The following is a 15,293-nucleotide window of genomic DNA, read 5'->3' on the forward strand; positions in this document are numbered from 1 at the left end:
CTGTCACTTATACAGGCCATCAATGTGTCTCTATCCCAGCATCACCGTACCTGACTGTCACTTATACAGGCCATCAACGTGTCTCTATCCCAGGCATCACTATACCTGACTGTCACTTATACAGGTCATCAATGTGTCTCTATCCCAGCATCACTGTACCTGACCAGCACTTATACAGGCCATCAATGTGTCTCTATCCCAACATCACTGTGCCTGACCGTCACTTATACAGGCCAACAACGTGCCTCTATCCCAGGCATCACTGTACCTGACTGTCACTTATACAGGCCATCAATGTGTCTCTATCCCAGGCATCACCGTACCTGACTGTCACTTATACAGGCCATCAATGTGTCACTATCCCAGGCATCACTGTACCTGACTGTCACTTATACAGGCCATCAATGTGTCTCTATCCCAGCATCACTGTACCTGACTGTCACTTATACAGGCCATCAATGTGTCTCTATCCCAGCATCACTGTACCTGACGGTCACTTATACAGGCTATCAATGTGTCTCTTTCCCAGCATCACCGTACCTGACTGTCACTTATACAGGCCATCAATGTGTCTCTATCCCAGCATCACCGTACCTGACTGTCACTTATACAGGCCATCAATGTGTCTCTATCCCAGCATCACCGTACCTGACTGTCACTTATACAGGCCATAAATGTGTCTCTATCCCAGCATCACCGTACCTGACCGTCACTTATACAGGTCATCAATGTGTCTCTATCCCAGCATCACTGTACCTGACTGTCACTTATACAGGCCATCAATGTGTCTCTATCCCAGGCATCACTGTACCTGACAGTCACTTATACAGGCCATCAATGTGTCTCTATCCCAGCATCACCGTACCTGACCGTCATTTATACAGGCCATCAATGTGTCTCTATCCCAGCATCACCGTACCTGACCGTCACTTACAGTATACAGGCCATCAATGTGTCTCTATCCCAGCATCACCGTACCTGACTGTCACTTATACAGGCCATCAATGTGTCTCTATCCCAGCATCACCGTACCTGACTGTCACTTATACAGGCCATCACTGTGTCTCTATCCCAGCATCACCGTACCTGACCGTCACTTATACAGGTCATCAATGTGCCTCTATCCCAGCATCACTGTACCTGACTGTCACTTATACAGGCCATCAATGTGTCTCTATCCCAGCATCACTGTACCTGACGGTCACTTATACAGGCCATCAATGTGTCTCTATCCCAGGCATCACTGTACCTGACTGTCACTTATACAGGCCATCAGTGTGTCTCTATCCCAGCCTCACTGTACCTGACTGTCACTTATACAGGCTATCAGTGTGTCTCTATCCCAGCATCACTGTACCTGATTGTCACTTATACAGGCCATCAATGTGTCTCTATCCCAGGCATCACCGTACCTGACTGTCACTTATACAGGCCATCAATGTGCCTCTATCCCAGGCATCACTGTAGCTGACTGTCACTTATACAGGCCATCAATGTGTCTCTATCCCAGGCATCACCGTACCTGACTGTCACTTATACAGGCCATCAATGTGTCACTAACCCAGGCATCACCGTACCTGACTGTCACTTATACAGGCCATCAATGTGTGTCTATCCCAAGCAGCACCGTACCTGACTGTCACTTATACAGGCCATCAATGTGTCTCTATCCCAGCATCACTGTACCTGACCATCACTTATACAGGCCATCAATGTGTCTCTATCCCAGCATCACTGTACCTGACTGTCACTTATACAGGCAATCAATGTGTCTCTATCCCAGCATCACCGTACCTGACTGTCACTTATACAGGCCATCAAAGTGTCTCAATCCCAGCATCACTGTACCTGACGGTCACTTATACAGGCCATCAATGTGTCTCTATCCCAGCATCACTGTACCTGACTGTCACTTATACAGGCCATCATTGTGTCTCTATCCCAGCATCACTGTACCTGACAGTCACTTATACAGGCCATCAATGTGTCTCTATCCCAGCATCACCGTACCTGACTGTCACTTATACAGGTCATCAATGTGTCTCTATCCCAGCATCACTGTACCTGACCGTCACATATACAGGCCATCAATGTGTCTCTATCCCAGCATCACCGTACCTGACTGTCACTTATACAGGCCATCACTGTGTCTCTATCCCAGCATCACCGTACCTGACCGTCACTTATACAGGTCATCAATGTGCCTCTATCCCAGCATCACTGTACCTGACTGTCACTTATACAGGCCATCAATGTGTCTCTATCCCAGCATCACTGTACCTGACGGTCACTTATACAGGCCATCAATGTGTCTCTATCCCAGGCATCACTGTACCTGACTGTCACTTATACAGGCCATCAATGTGTCTCTATCCCAGCCTCACTGTACCTGACTGTCACTTATACAGGCTATCAGTGTGTCTCTATCCCAGCATCACTGTACCTGACTGTCACTTATACAGGCCATCAATGTGTCTCTATCCCAGGCATCACCGTACCTGACTGTCACTTATACAGGCCATCAATGTGCCTCTATCCCAGGCATCACTGTACCTGACTGTCACTTATACAGGCCATCAATGTGTCTCTATCCCAGGCATCACCGTACCTGACTGTCACTTATACAGGCCATCAATGTGTCACTATCCCAGGCATCACCGTACCTGACTGTCACTTATACAGGCCATCAATGTGTGTCTATCCCAAGCAGCACCGTACCTGACTGTCACTTATACAGGCCATCAATGTGTCTCTATCCCAGCATCACTGTACCTGACCATCACTTATACAGGCCATCAATGTGTCTCTATCCCAGCATCACTGTACCTGACTGTCACTTATACAGGCAATCAATGTGTCTCTATCCCAGCATCACCGTACCTGACTGTCACTTATACAGGCCATCAAAGTGTCTCAATCCCAGCATCACTGTACCTGACTGTCACTTATACAGGCCATCAATGTGTCTCTATCCCAGCATCACTGTACCTGACTGTCACTTATACAGGCCATCATTGTGTCTCTATCCCAGCATCACTGTACCTGACAGTCACTTATACAGGCCATGAACGTGTCTCTATCCCAGGCATCACTGTACCTGACTGTCACTTATACAGGCCATCAATGTGTCTCTATCCCAGCATCACTGTACCTGACTGTCACTTATACAGGCCATCAATGTGTCTCTATCCCAGCATCACCGTACCTGACTGTCACTTATACAGGTCATCAATGTGTCTCTATCCCAGCATCACTGTACCTGACCGTCACTTATACAGGCCATCAATGTGTCTCTATCCCAGCATCACCGTACCTGACCGTCACTTATACAGGTCATCAATGTGTCTCTATCCAGCATCACTGTACCTGACTGTCACATATACAGGCCATCAATGTGTCTCTATCCAGCATCACCGTACCTGAACGTCACTTATACACGCCATCAATGTGTCTCTATCCCAGCATCACTGTACCTGACTGTCACTTATACAGGCCATCAATGTGTCTCTATCCCAGCATCACCGTACCTGACTGTCACTTATACAGGCCATCAAAGTGTCTCTATCCCAGCATCACTGTACCTGACTGTCACTTATACAGGCCATCAATGTGTCTCTATCCCAGCATCACTGTACCTGACTGTCACTTATACAGGCCATCAATGTGTCTCTATCCCAGCATCACTGTACCTGACGGTCACTTATACAGGCTATCAATGTGTCTCTATCCCAGCATCACCGTACCTGACTGTCACTTATACAGGCCATCAATGTGTCTCTATCCCAGCATCACCGTACCTGACTGTCACTTATACAGGCCATCAATATGTCTCTATCCCAGCATCACTGTACCTGACTGTCACTTATACAGGCCATCAATGTGTCTCTATCCCAGCATCACCGTACCTGACCGTCACTTATACAGGTCATCAATGTGCCTCTATCCCTGCATCACTGTACCTGACTGTCACTTATACAGGCCATCAATGTGTCTCTATCCCAGCATCACCGTACCTGACGGTCACTTATACAGGCCATAAACGTGTCTCTATCCCAGGCATCACTGTACCTGACTGTCACTTATACAGTCCATCAAAGTGTCTCTATCCCAGCCTCACCGTACCTGACTGTCACTTATACAGGCCATCAATGTGTCACTATCCCAGCATCACTGTACCTGACTGTCACTTATAGAGGCCATCAATGTGTCTCTATCCCAGCATCACTGTACCTGACTGTCACTTATACAGGCCATCATTGTGTCTCTATCCCAGCATCATTGTACCTGACTGTCACTTATACAGGCCATGAACGTGTCTCTATCCCAGGCATCACTGTACCTGACTGTCACTTATACAGGCCATCAATGTGTCTCGATCCCAGGCATCACTGTACCTGACTGTCACTTATACAGGCCATCAATGTGTCTCTATCCCAGCATCACCGTACCTGACTGTCACTTATACAGGCCATCAACGTGTCTCTATCCCAGGCATCACTATACCTGACTGTCACTTATACAGGTCATCAATGTGTCTCTATCCCAGCATCACTGTACCTGACCAGCACTTATACAGGCCATCAATGTGTCTCTATCCCAACATCACTGTGCCTGACTGTCACTTATACAGGCCATCAATGTGTCTCTATCCCAGCATCACTGTACCTGACTGTCACTTATACAGGCCATCAATGTGTCTCTATCCAGCATCACCGTACCTGACCGTCACTTATACAGGTCATCAATGTGCCTCTATCCCAGCATCACTGTACCTGACTGTCACTTATACAGGCCATCAATGTGCCTCTATCCCAGCATCACTGTACCTGACGGTCACTTATACAGGCCATAAACGTGTCTCTATCCCAGGCATCACTGTACCTGACTGTCACTTATACAGGCCATCAAAGTGTCTCTATCCCAGCCTCACCGTACCTGACTGTCACTTATACAGGCCATCAATGTGTCTCTATCCCAGCATCACCGTACCTGACTGTCACTTATACAGGTCATCAATGTGTCTCTATCCCAGCATCACTGTACCTGACCGTCACTTATACAGGCCATCAATGTGTCTCTATCCCAGCATCACCGTACCTGACCGTCACTTATACAGGTCATCAATGTGTCTCTATCCAGCATCACTGTACCTGACTGTCACATATACAGGCCATCAATGTGTCTCTATCCAGCATCACCGTACCTGAACGTCACTTATACACGCCATCAATGTGTCTCTATCCCAGCATCACTGTACCTGACTGTCACTTATACAGGCCATCAATGTGTCTCTATCCCAGCATCACCGTACCTGACTGTCACTTATACAGGCCATCAAAGTGTCTCTATCCCAGCATCACTGTACCTGACTGTCACTTATACAGGCCATCAATGTGTCTCTATCCCAGCATCACTGTACCTGACTGTCACTTATACAGGCCATCAATGTGTCTCTATCCCAGCATCACTGTACCTGACGGTCACTTATACAGGCTATCAATGTGTCTCTATCCCAGCATCACCGTACCTGACTGTCACTTATACAGGCCATCAATGTGTCTCTATCCCAGCATCACCGTACCTGACTGTCACTTATACAGGCCATCAATGTGTCTCTATCCCAGCATCACTGTACCTGACTGTCACTTATACAGGCCATCAATGTGTCTCTATCCCAGCATCACCGTACCTGACCGTCACTTATACAGGTCATCAATGTGCCTCTATCCCTGCATCACTGTACCTGACTGTCACTTATACAGGCCATCAATGTGTCTCTATCCCAGCATCTTTGTACCTGACGGTCACTTATACAGGCCATAAACGTGTCTCTATCCCAGCATCACTGTACCTGACTTGTCACTTATACAGGCCATCAATGTGCCTCTATCCCAGGCATCACTGTACCTGACTGTCACTTATACAGGCCATCAATGTGTCTCTATCCCAGGCATCACCGTACCTGACTGGCACTTATACAGGCTATCAATGTGTCACTATCCCAGGCATCACCGTACCTGACTGTCACTTATACAGGCCATCAATGTGTCTATCCCAGGCAGCACCGTACCTGACTGTCACTTATACAGGCCATCAATGTGTCTCTATCCCAGCATCACTGTACCTGACCATCACTTATACAGGCCATCAATGTGTCTCTATCCCAGCATCACTGTACCTGACTGTCACTTTTACAGGCCATCAATGTGTCTCTATCCCAGCATCACCGTACCTGACTGTCACTTATACAGGCCATCAAAGTGTCTCTATCCCAGCATCACTGTACCTGACTGTCACTTATAGGGCCATCAATGTGTCTCTATCCCAGCATCACTGTACCTGACTGTCACTTATACAGGCCATCATTGTGTCTCTATCCCAGCATCATTGTACCTGACTGTCACTTATACAGGCCATGAACGTGTCTCTATCCCAGGCATCACTGTACCTGACTGTCACTTATACAGGCCATCAATGTGTCTCTATCCCAGGCATCACTGTGCCTGACTGTCACTTATACAGGCCATCAATGTGTCTCTATCCCAGCATCACCGTACCTGACTGTCACTTATACAGGCCATCAACGTGTCTCTATCCCAGGCATCACTATACCTGACTGTCACTTATACAGGTCATCAATGTGTCTCTATCCCAGCATCACTGTACCTGACCAGCACTTATACAGGCCATCAATGTGTCTCTATCCCAACATCACTGTGCCTGACCGTCACTTATACAGGCCATCAATGTGTCTCTATCCCAGCATCACTGTACCTGACTGTCACTTATACAGGCCATCAATGTGTCTCTATCCAGCATCACCGTACCTGACTGTCACTTATACAGGCCATCAGTGTGTCTCTATCCCAACATCACTGTACCTGACTGTCACTTATACAGGCCATCATTGTGTCTCTATCCCAGGCATCACCGTACCTGACCGTCACTTATACAGGCCATCAATGTGTCTCTATCCCAGCATCACTGTACCTGACTGTCACTTATACAGGTCATCAATGTGTCTCTATCCCAGCATCACTGTACCTGACTGTCACTTATACAGGCCATCAATGTGTCTCTATCCCAGCATCACTGTACCTGACTGTCACTTATACAGGCCATCAATGTGTCTCTATCCCAGGCATCACCGTACCTGACTGTCACTTATACAGGCCATCAATATGTCACTATCCCAGGCAACACCGTACCTGACTGTCACTTATACAGGCCATCAGTGTGTCTCTATCCCAACATCACTGTGCCTGACTGTCACTTATACAGGCCATCATTGTGTCTCTATCCCAGCATCACTGTACCTGACTGTCACTTATACAGGTCATCAATGTGTCTCTATCCCAGCATCACCGTACCTGACTGTCACTTATACAGGCCATCAATGTGTCTCTATCCCAGGCATCACCGTACCTGACTGTCACTTATACAGGCCATCAATGTGTCACTATCCCAGGCATCACCGTACCTGACTGTCACTTATACAGGCCATCAGTGTGTCTCTATCCCAACATCACTGTGCCTGACTGTCACTTATACAGGTCATCAATGTGTCTCTATCCCAGCATCACCGTACCTGACTGTCACTTATACAGGCCATCAATGTGTCTCTATCCCAGGCATCACCGTACCTGACTGTCACTTATACAGGCCATCAATGTGTCTCTATCCCAGCATCACCGTACCTGACTGTCACTTATACAGGCCATCAATGTGTCTCTATCCCAGCATCACTGTACCTGACTGTCACTTATACAGGCCATCAATGTGTCTCGCGTGGATATGCTAAGCATGTTCCACAGGTCATCTTGATGCACTTTATTGCTCTGCAGCTTAAACGTCAGAGTCGCCCCTCCTGTGAAGTTCACAAAGGCATCTGCGGGGTCCCCCCAATGCAGGTTTTGGTATGAACCCAGAAGTCTAAAACAGAAAACAAAATAATTATGTTTGGAAATTTATTATTATTATTGTTATTGTTATTATTATTATTATTGTTATTGTTATTATTGTTATTATTGTTATTATTATTGTTATTATTATTATTATTATTGTTGTTATTGTTATTATTATTATTGTTATTATTATTATTATTATTATTATTTTTGTTATGATTATTATTATTATTATTATTATTATTATTATTATTATAGTGGGTTTCCCAGCATTATACATTTACTTATACTGTACATGAAAATCATATTTGAGGGAAAAAAAAATTCTCAGAATCACTTTTTAAATATCCCTGATCCCCTCTCAGCTTCTCGGGCAAAACTTCCCAGCTACAGGGCTCCAGCTACAGCGCTACCTGCGAGCACCGGCGGCTCCTAACTTTAGACTTAACGGGGTCTGCAACTGGCTTGCTACTGCTGGTTGCACACGGTACAGCACACACAGATACAGCGACACGCCGATAAAACCGTGCATCTCTGTGCATCTAAATAGCCATCACCCAGGAACGCCCCAATATGTTTCCAATGTATATTTCAGACCATGCGTCTCACTCACTACTGCGCTTCTGTGTGCACACACTGTGAAAAAATGACCATTTGGGCAAATATCAGCATGGCATGAGACCAGTGGCAGTTCTAAGAGCGCCCGCCCGCTCTTGCCTGCTATCATTGTAGTTGTTAACTACGGGCGGTGCCATATAACTAGGGGTGAGCGGGTTCGGATTTCTGAAATCCGAACCCCCCCGAGCCCCCCCGATCCGAGTCCGATCCGAATCAGGCTCGACTTTTCCCGCCTGACTCGGATCTGAAATCGAGGCAAAACGTCATCATCCCGCCTTCCGAGTCTCGCGGGTTTTGGATCCTATATAAGGTACCCACGTCGGCGCCATTTTCTCACTCGGCTGTGGACAGTGAAGAGGGACGGTGGGAGTTAGGGCTGTGTAGTGTAGTGTAGTGTAGTGCTGCTGTTGTCCACTACTTCAAAGTCCATAGGGGCTGGCTGTGTTGTGCTGTGCTGCTGTTGTTAATAGGGGCTGTGTCCACTACTTCAAAGTCCATAGGGGCTGGCTGGACTGTGTTGTGCAGTCAGTTCTCCATAGGGGCTGTGTCCACTCCAAAGTCCTGTGCAGTGTCCCAGTCCTAAAGAGGTGCTGTAGTGTTGTCCAGGGGGTGCTCTGTCCATCAGGGGTGCTCCCCCCAAGTGCTAAAAAAATAATATATTTTCTGTGTTTGTGAATTGTATGTGCAGTAGCCGCACGGGCATCAACAAAGTAGTGCCAAGCGTGCGCCTGTGTCATAAGTAAAGGGCCGGCTGGCTTGACCGTTAAAGGGTGCTGTAACCCCCGAAAGTACACTCCAGTCCAAACCAAAAAAAAATTATTTTCTGTGTTTGTGAATTGTGTGCGCTGTAGCCGCACGTGCATCAACAAAGTAGTGCCAAGCGTGCGCCTGTGTCATAAGTAAAGGGCCGGCTGGCTTGACCGTTAAGGGTGCTGTAACCCCCGAAAGTACACTCCAGTCCAAACCAAAAAAAAAATTATTTTCTGTGTTTGTGAATTGTGTGCGCAGTAGCCGCACGTGCATCAACAAAGTAGTGCCAAGCGTGCGCCTGTGTCATAAGTAAAGGGCCGGCTGGCTTGACCGTTAAGGGTGCTGTAACCCCCGAAAGTACACTCCAGTCCAAACCAAAAAAAAAATTATTTTCTGTGTTTGTGAATTGTGTGCGCAGTAGCCGCACGTGCATCAACAAAGTAGTGCCAAGCGTGCGCCTGTGTCATAAGTAAAGGGCCGGCTGGCTTGACCGTTAAGGGTGCTGTAACCCCCAAAAGTACACTCCAGTCCAAACCAAAAAAAAAATTATTTTCTGTGTTTGTGAATTGTGTGCGCAGTAGCCGCACGTGCATCAACAAAGTAGTGCCAAGCGTGCGCCTGTGTCATAAGTAAAAGGGCCGGCTGGCTTGACCGTTAAAGGGTGCTGTAACCCCCAAAGTACACTCCAGTCCAAACCAAAAAAAAATTATTTTCTGTGTTTGTGAATTGTGTGCGCAGTAGCCGCACGTGCATCAACAAAGTAGTGCCAAGCGTGCGCCTGTGTCATAAGTAAAGGGCCGGCTGGCTTGACCGTTAAGGGTGCTGTAACCCCCGAAAGTACACTCCAGTCCAAACCAAAAAAAAAATTATTTTCTGTGTTTGTGAATTGTGTGCGCAGTAGCCGCACGTGCATCAACAAAGTAGTGCCAAGCGTGCGCCTGTGTCATAAGTAAAGGGCCGGCTGGCTTGACCGTTAAAGGGTGCTGTAACCCCCAAAGTACACTCCAGTCCAAACCAAAAAAATTTTTATTTTCTGTGTTTGTGAATTGTGTGCGCAGTAGCCGCACGTGCATCAACAAAGTAGTGCCAAGCGTGCGCCTGTGTCATAAGTAAAGGGCCGGCTGGCTTGACCGTTAAAGGGTGCTGTAACCCCCAAAGTACACTCCAGTCCAAACCAAAAAAAAATTTATTTTCTGTGTTTGTGAATTGTGCGCGCAGTAGCCGCACGTGCATCAACAAAGTAGTGCCAAGCGTGCGCCTGTGTCATAAGTAAAGGGCCGGCTGGCTTGACCGTTAAAGGGTGCTGTAACCCCCGAAAGTACACTCCAGTCCAAACCAAAAAAAAAATTATTTTCTGTGTTTGTGAATTGTGTGCGCAGTAGCCGCACGTGCATCAACAAAGTAGTGCCAAGCGTGCGCCTGTGTCATAAGTAAAGGGCCGGCTGGCTTGACCGTTAAAGGGTGCTGTAACCCCCAAAGTACACTCCTGTCCAAACCGAAAAAAAATTATTTTCTGTGTTTGTGAATTGTGTGCGCAGTAGCCGCACGTGCATCAACAAAGTAGTGCCAAGTGTGCGCCTGTGTCATAAGTAAAGGGCCGGCTGGCTTGACCGTTAAAGGGTGCTGTAACCCCCGAAAGTACACTCCAGTCCAAACCAAAAAAAAAATTATTTTCTGTGTTTGTGAATTGTGTGCGCAGTAGCCGCACGTGCATCAACAAAGTAGTGCCAAGCGTGCGCCTGTGTCATAAGTAAAGGGCCGGCTGGCTTGACCGTTAAAGGGTTCTGTAACCCCCAAAGTACACTCCAAACCAAAAAAATATATATTTTCTGTGTTTGTGACTTGTGTGCACTGTGGCTGCACGTGCATCAACAAAGGAGCAGCGCCAAGCGTGCGCCTGTGTCCCATAAGTAAAGAGCCGGCTGGCTCATTTCTTAAAGGGTGGTGTAACCCACAAAGTGCACTACTCTCCAGCAAAAATAAAAAAATATTTTCTGTGTTTGTGTGCGCTTTAGCCGCACGTATATATATCAATATAACATAAATGTTGGACCAAACTTTCTCTGATAAAAATAAAATAGGGAAAGATCAAGAACCACTTCCTACTAGTGCTGTTGCTGCTGCTGGGAGTTGTTCATCATCCCAGAGAGGAAGTAGAAACATCACTACTTTTACTAAACAATTGACCCTCCAACAGTCCCTAGCGATGAGGATGAAGTACGACAGCAGTCATCCTGAAGCAAAACGTATAACTGAGGCCTTGACTGCTATGTTGGTGTTAGACGTGCGTTCGGTATCCAACATTAGTGCAGTGGGATTTAGACAATTGATGGAGGTAGTGTGTCCTCGGTTCCAAATCCCGTCTAGATTCCACCTGCATCCTCAAAGCAGCAGCGACAAGCGTGCGTCTGTCTGTTAAAGGGTGGTGACACCCTCAAAGTGTGCTACACAAACAATTAAAATATTGTTCTTTTTTTTTCTGTCTTTGTGAAATGTGTGGGCTGTAGCCGCACCTGCATCCTTAAAGCAGCAGCGACAAGCGTGCGTCTGTCTGTTAAAGGGTGGTGACACTCTCAAAGTGTGCTACACAAACAATTAAAATATTGTTCTTTTTTTTCTGTCTTTGTGAATTGTGTGGGCTGTAGCCGCACTTGCATCCTCAAAGCAGCAGCGACAAGCGTGCGTCTGTCTGTTAAAGGGTGTTGTAACTCTCAAAGTGCTCCAAAAAAAGCAAAAAATTTTTTTTAATGTGTTTGTGACTTGTGTGCGATGTAGCCACACTTGCATCCTCAAAGCAGCAGTGACAAGCGTGCGTCTGTCTGTTAAAGGGTGGTGACACCCTCAAAGTGTGCTACACAAACAATAAAAATATTCTTCTTTTTTCTGTCTTTGTGAATTGTGTGGGCTGTAGCCGCACCTGCATCCTTAAAGCAGCAGCGACAAGCATGCGTCTGTCTGTTAAAGGGTGGTGACACCCTCAAAGTGTGCTACACAAACAATTAAAATATTGTTCTTTTTTTTTCGGTCTTTGTGAAATGTGTAGGCTGTAGCCGCACCTGCATCCTTAAAGCAGCAGCGACAAGCGTGCGTCTGTCTGTTAAAGGGTGGTGACACCCTCAAAGTGTGCTACACAAAGAATAAAAATATTTTTCTTCTTTTTTCTGTCTTTGTGAATTGTGTGGGCTGTAGCCGCACTTGCATCCTCAAAGCAGCAGCGACAAGCGTGCGTCTGTCTGTTAGAGGGTGGTGTAACCCTCAAAGTGTGCTCCACAAACAATAAAAATATTCTTTTTTTTTTTCTGTCTTTGTGAATTGTGTGGGCTGTAGCCGCACTTGAATCCTCAAAGCAGCAGCGACAAGCGTGCGTCTGTCTGTTAAAGGATTACATCGGTGACAGCATCCAAGTAGGCATGTCAGACAGTCCGTACCTGTACTGGCAGGAAAAAGAAGCAATTTGGAGGTCCCTGTACAAACTGGCTCTATTTTACCTGAGTTGCCCCCCCTCCAGTGTGTACTCCGAAAGAGTGTTTAGTGCAGCCGGGAACCTTGTTAGCGAAAGGCGTAGGAGGTTGCTTCCACAAAATGTGGAGAAGATGATGTTCATAAAATGAATGATCAACTCTTCCAGGGAGACCAGCCTCCAGAACGTACAGAGGGACCTGTGGTTCCAGCAGGGACGAATTAATACTCTGTGAGGATGAGGATGTACATAACACTGAAGAGGGTGAGGAATCTGTGGATGAGGAGGATGAGGACGACTTCTTGCCTCCGTAGAGCCAGTTTGTGCAGGGACAGATTAATTGCCAGCTTGTTTTGTGGGGGCCCAAACGAACCAATCATTTCAGCCACAGTTGTGTGGCAGACCCTGGCGCTGAAATGATTGGTTTTTTAAAGTGTGCATGTCCTGTTTATACAACATAAGGGTGGGTGGGAGGGCCCAAGGACAATTCCATCTTGCACCTCTTTTTTTTCTTTGCATTATGTACAGTTTGGGGCCTAGTTTTTCAATGCCATCCTGTCTGCCACTGCAGTTTCACGCCTAGATGGGTCACGTGTTTGTGCCGCCCACTCGTGTCGCTTAGCATAGTCATCCAGCTACCTCGGTGCAACCTTTTGGACATAAAAACACTATTGTGAGGTGTGAGGTATTCAGAATAGACTGGAAATGAGTGGAAATTAAGGTTATTGAGGTTAATAATAGCATAGGAGCAGAAAAACCTACAAATTCTGTGATTTTAGCTGTTTTTATGCTTTTTTTAAAAAAAATACAGATCCAAAACACAAAACCCAGAACCCAAAACACGGAAGGGTGGTTTTGGCAAAACCAATCCAGATAAAAAACACGAAGAAAGATCCAGATCCAAAACCAAAACACAAAACACGAAAAGTGGCCGGTGCACACCCCTACATATATAACCAAACTGTTTGCTGTTTTGTTCCCCCCCAAATGGGAGTCCCAGTCCCCCAGAGTGTCGGTGCTGTGCATAATGACTTCACGCCGCGTGACGTGCTCACACATTGCATTCTGGGAGCAGCCGCGGGGGAGAGAGGATGGTGGTGCAGCAGCAGCAGCAAGGAGGAGGGACCTGCCTGCCTACCAGAGCCATAATTAGACTTTTTGGTGCCCTGTGCCAGAGAGAGCATCAGCGCCCCCCCCCCTCCCCCTCTCGTTTTTTAAATAGGAACATAAGATAGTGCACCTGAACAAGGGCCATGGCCTCATGGGGAAGGGCCAGGGAAGAGATAGGGGAGACCAGGAGATGCCGGGGATAAAAGAAGAGGAAGCTACAAGTGAGAATGATAATAAACAGGAAGACTGACAGGCCCAAACAGCGCCCCCTGCCCTGCGGTGCCCTGTGCCATGGCACAGGTCGCACTACCCTAGTTACAGCCCTGCTGCCTACAGTTAAATGATGAATTAGGTACAGTAAGTGCCCCTCCCTGGCAAACGGCACCACCCCCTTTGCAGCGCACGGACCAGCAATTAGTATTTTCCTTTTTTTATTACGTCACGATAAGGCTACACCCTCTGAGCTCAGAGCACCAAAGGAAACCCTCGTCCTGAGCTCCGCAATGTCTAGAACCGGCCCTGCGTGAGAATCAGAATCAGACACAATGTGTGTGTGTGCTATCTGGTTAGGGTAGTTCAGGGTTCACTATATATATATTCGCTATTATATAAAATATATCATATCAGTTACAATTTATTATCAGTTGTGCTGTGATAAATTCATCACTTTTATTTTATATAGTAGTGGTTTATGTATTCTAAACTCATTTTCCTTACTAAAGTTATAGGATTATTTTTACATAGCGACAGGTGGAAAATTTATGCTATAACATTAGTAAGGAACATTATTTTATTACACTCAGCCACTGTTATAAAACCAAAAACAATGTATTTATAACAGCACAATTGATAATGAATTGTATCTGAGGTGACAGATGTGATATAATTGTGAATAGGGAGTCAGTCAGTGTTTGCACATGCACAGCTGCAGGGACAAGCTTCTAGGGCTGCACAGTCTGCAGCCTCTATTAGCACAATATGGCCAGCAATCAGCACAGTGTGGGCTACCTGCTGGAAGCTCTTACTGCTAATCACACTCTGGACTGGTAGTCCCACGTGGGGTAGGAGTTTCTGACTTCTGAGACTACCAGCCCTGTGGGAGATGATGAGCAGGAAGAGCTTCCGATTGGAAGCCACTACAAAGCCATCTCTCTCTCCTGCTCCCTGTTTGATCCTACTGATGGGGGCGGAGCCTGGAGCCAGGGCCAAGTGCTGGGGCGGGGCCAGGTGCTGTGTGTCGGGTAGGAGCTCAGTGGGGGTGGCAGCTCAGTGGCAGATTTTTACTGGGGTGCCGCCACTGCCTGCAATCCAATCACTGCATTACTTTGGGCTATCACCCTCCTGGCCCTTTGTCTAGTTATGTACTCTGCAGAGGCCTCTCCAAGGTCAGTCCCCCATTGCTGGAGTGGGAAGTATGAGCAGAACAGTCTCAGTTAAGGGGTAAAGACGTC

General features: G+C 46.9%; 1 protein-coding gene across 1 annotated transcript in view; it reads right to left on the bottom strand.

Moving 5' to 3' along the window:
• Window positions 1-7,751: 7,751 nt before the first annotated feature.
• LOC148508500 (calpain-1 catalytic subunit-like) overlaps window positions 7,752-15,293 on the bottom strand; it is a gene marked incomplete at its 3' end in the record, with an annotated part of 97,199 nt that continues 89,657 nt past the window's right edge. The window contains exon 6 of the mRNA XM_088444438.1: window positions 7,752-7,932. Coding sequence (XP_088300564.1) covers window positions 7,752-7,932 — 181 coding nt within the window. The remainder of the gene's footprint in view (window positions 7,933-15,293) is intronic.

Source organism: Taudactylus pleione, unplaced genomic scaffold (assembly GCF_031769625.1).
Source record: "Taudactylus pleione unplaced genomic scaffold, aTauple2 ptg000363l, whole genome shotgun sequence".
NCBI lineage: Eukaryota > Metazoa > Chordata > Amphibia > Anura > Myobatrachidae > Taudactylus > Taudactylus pleione.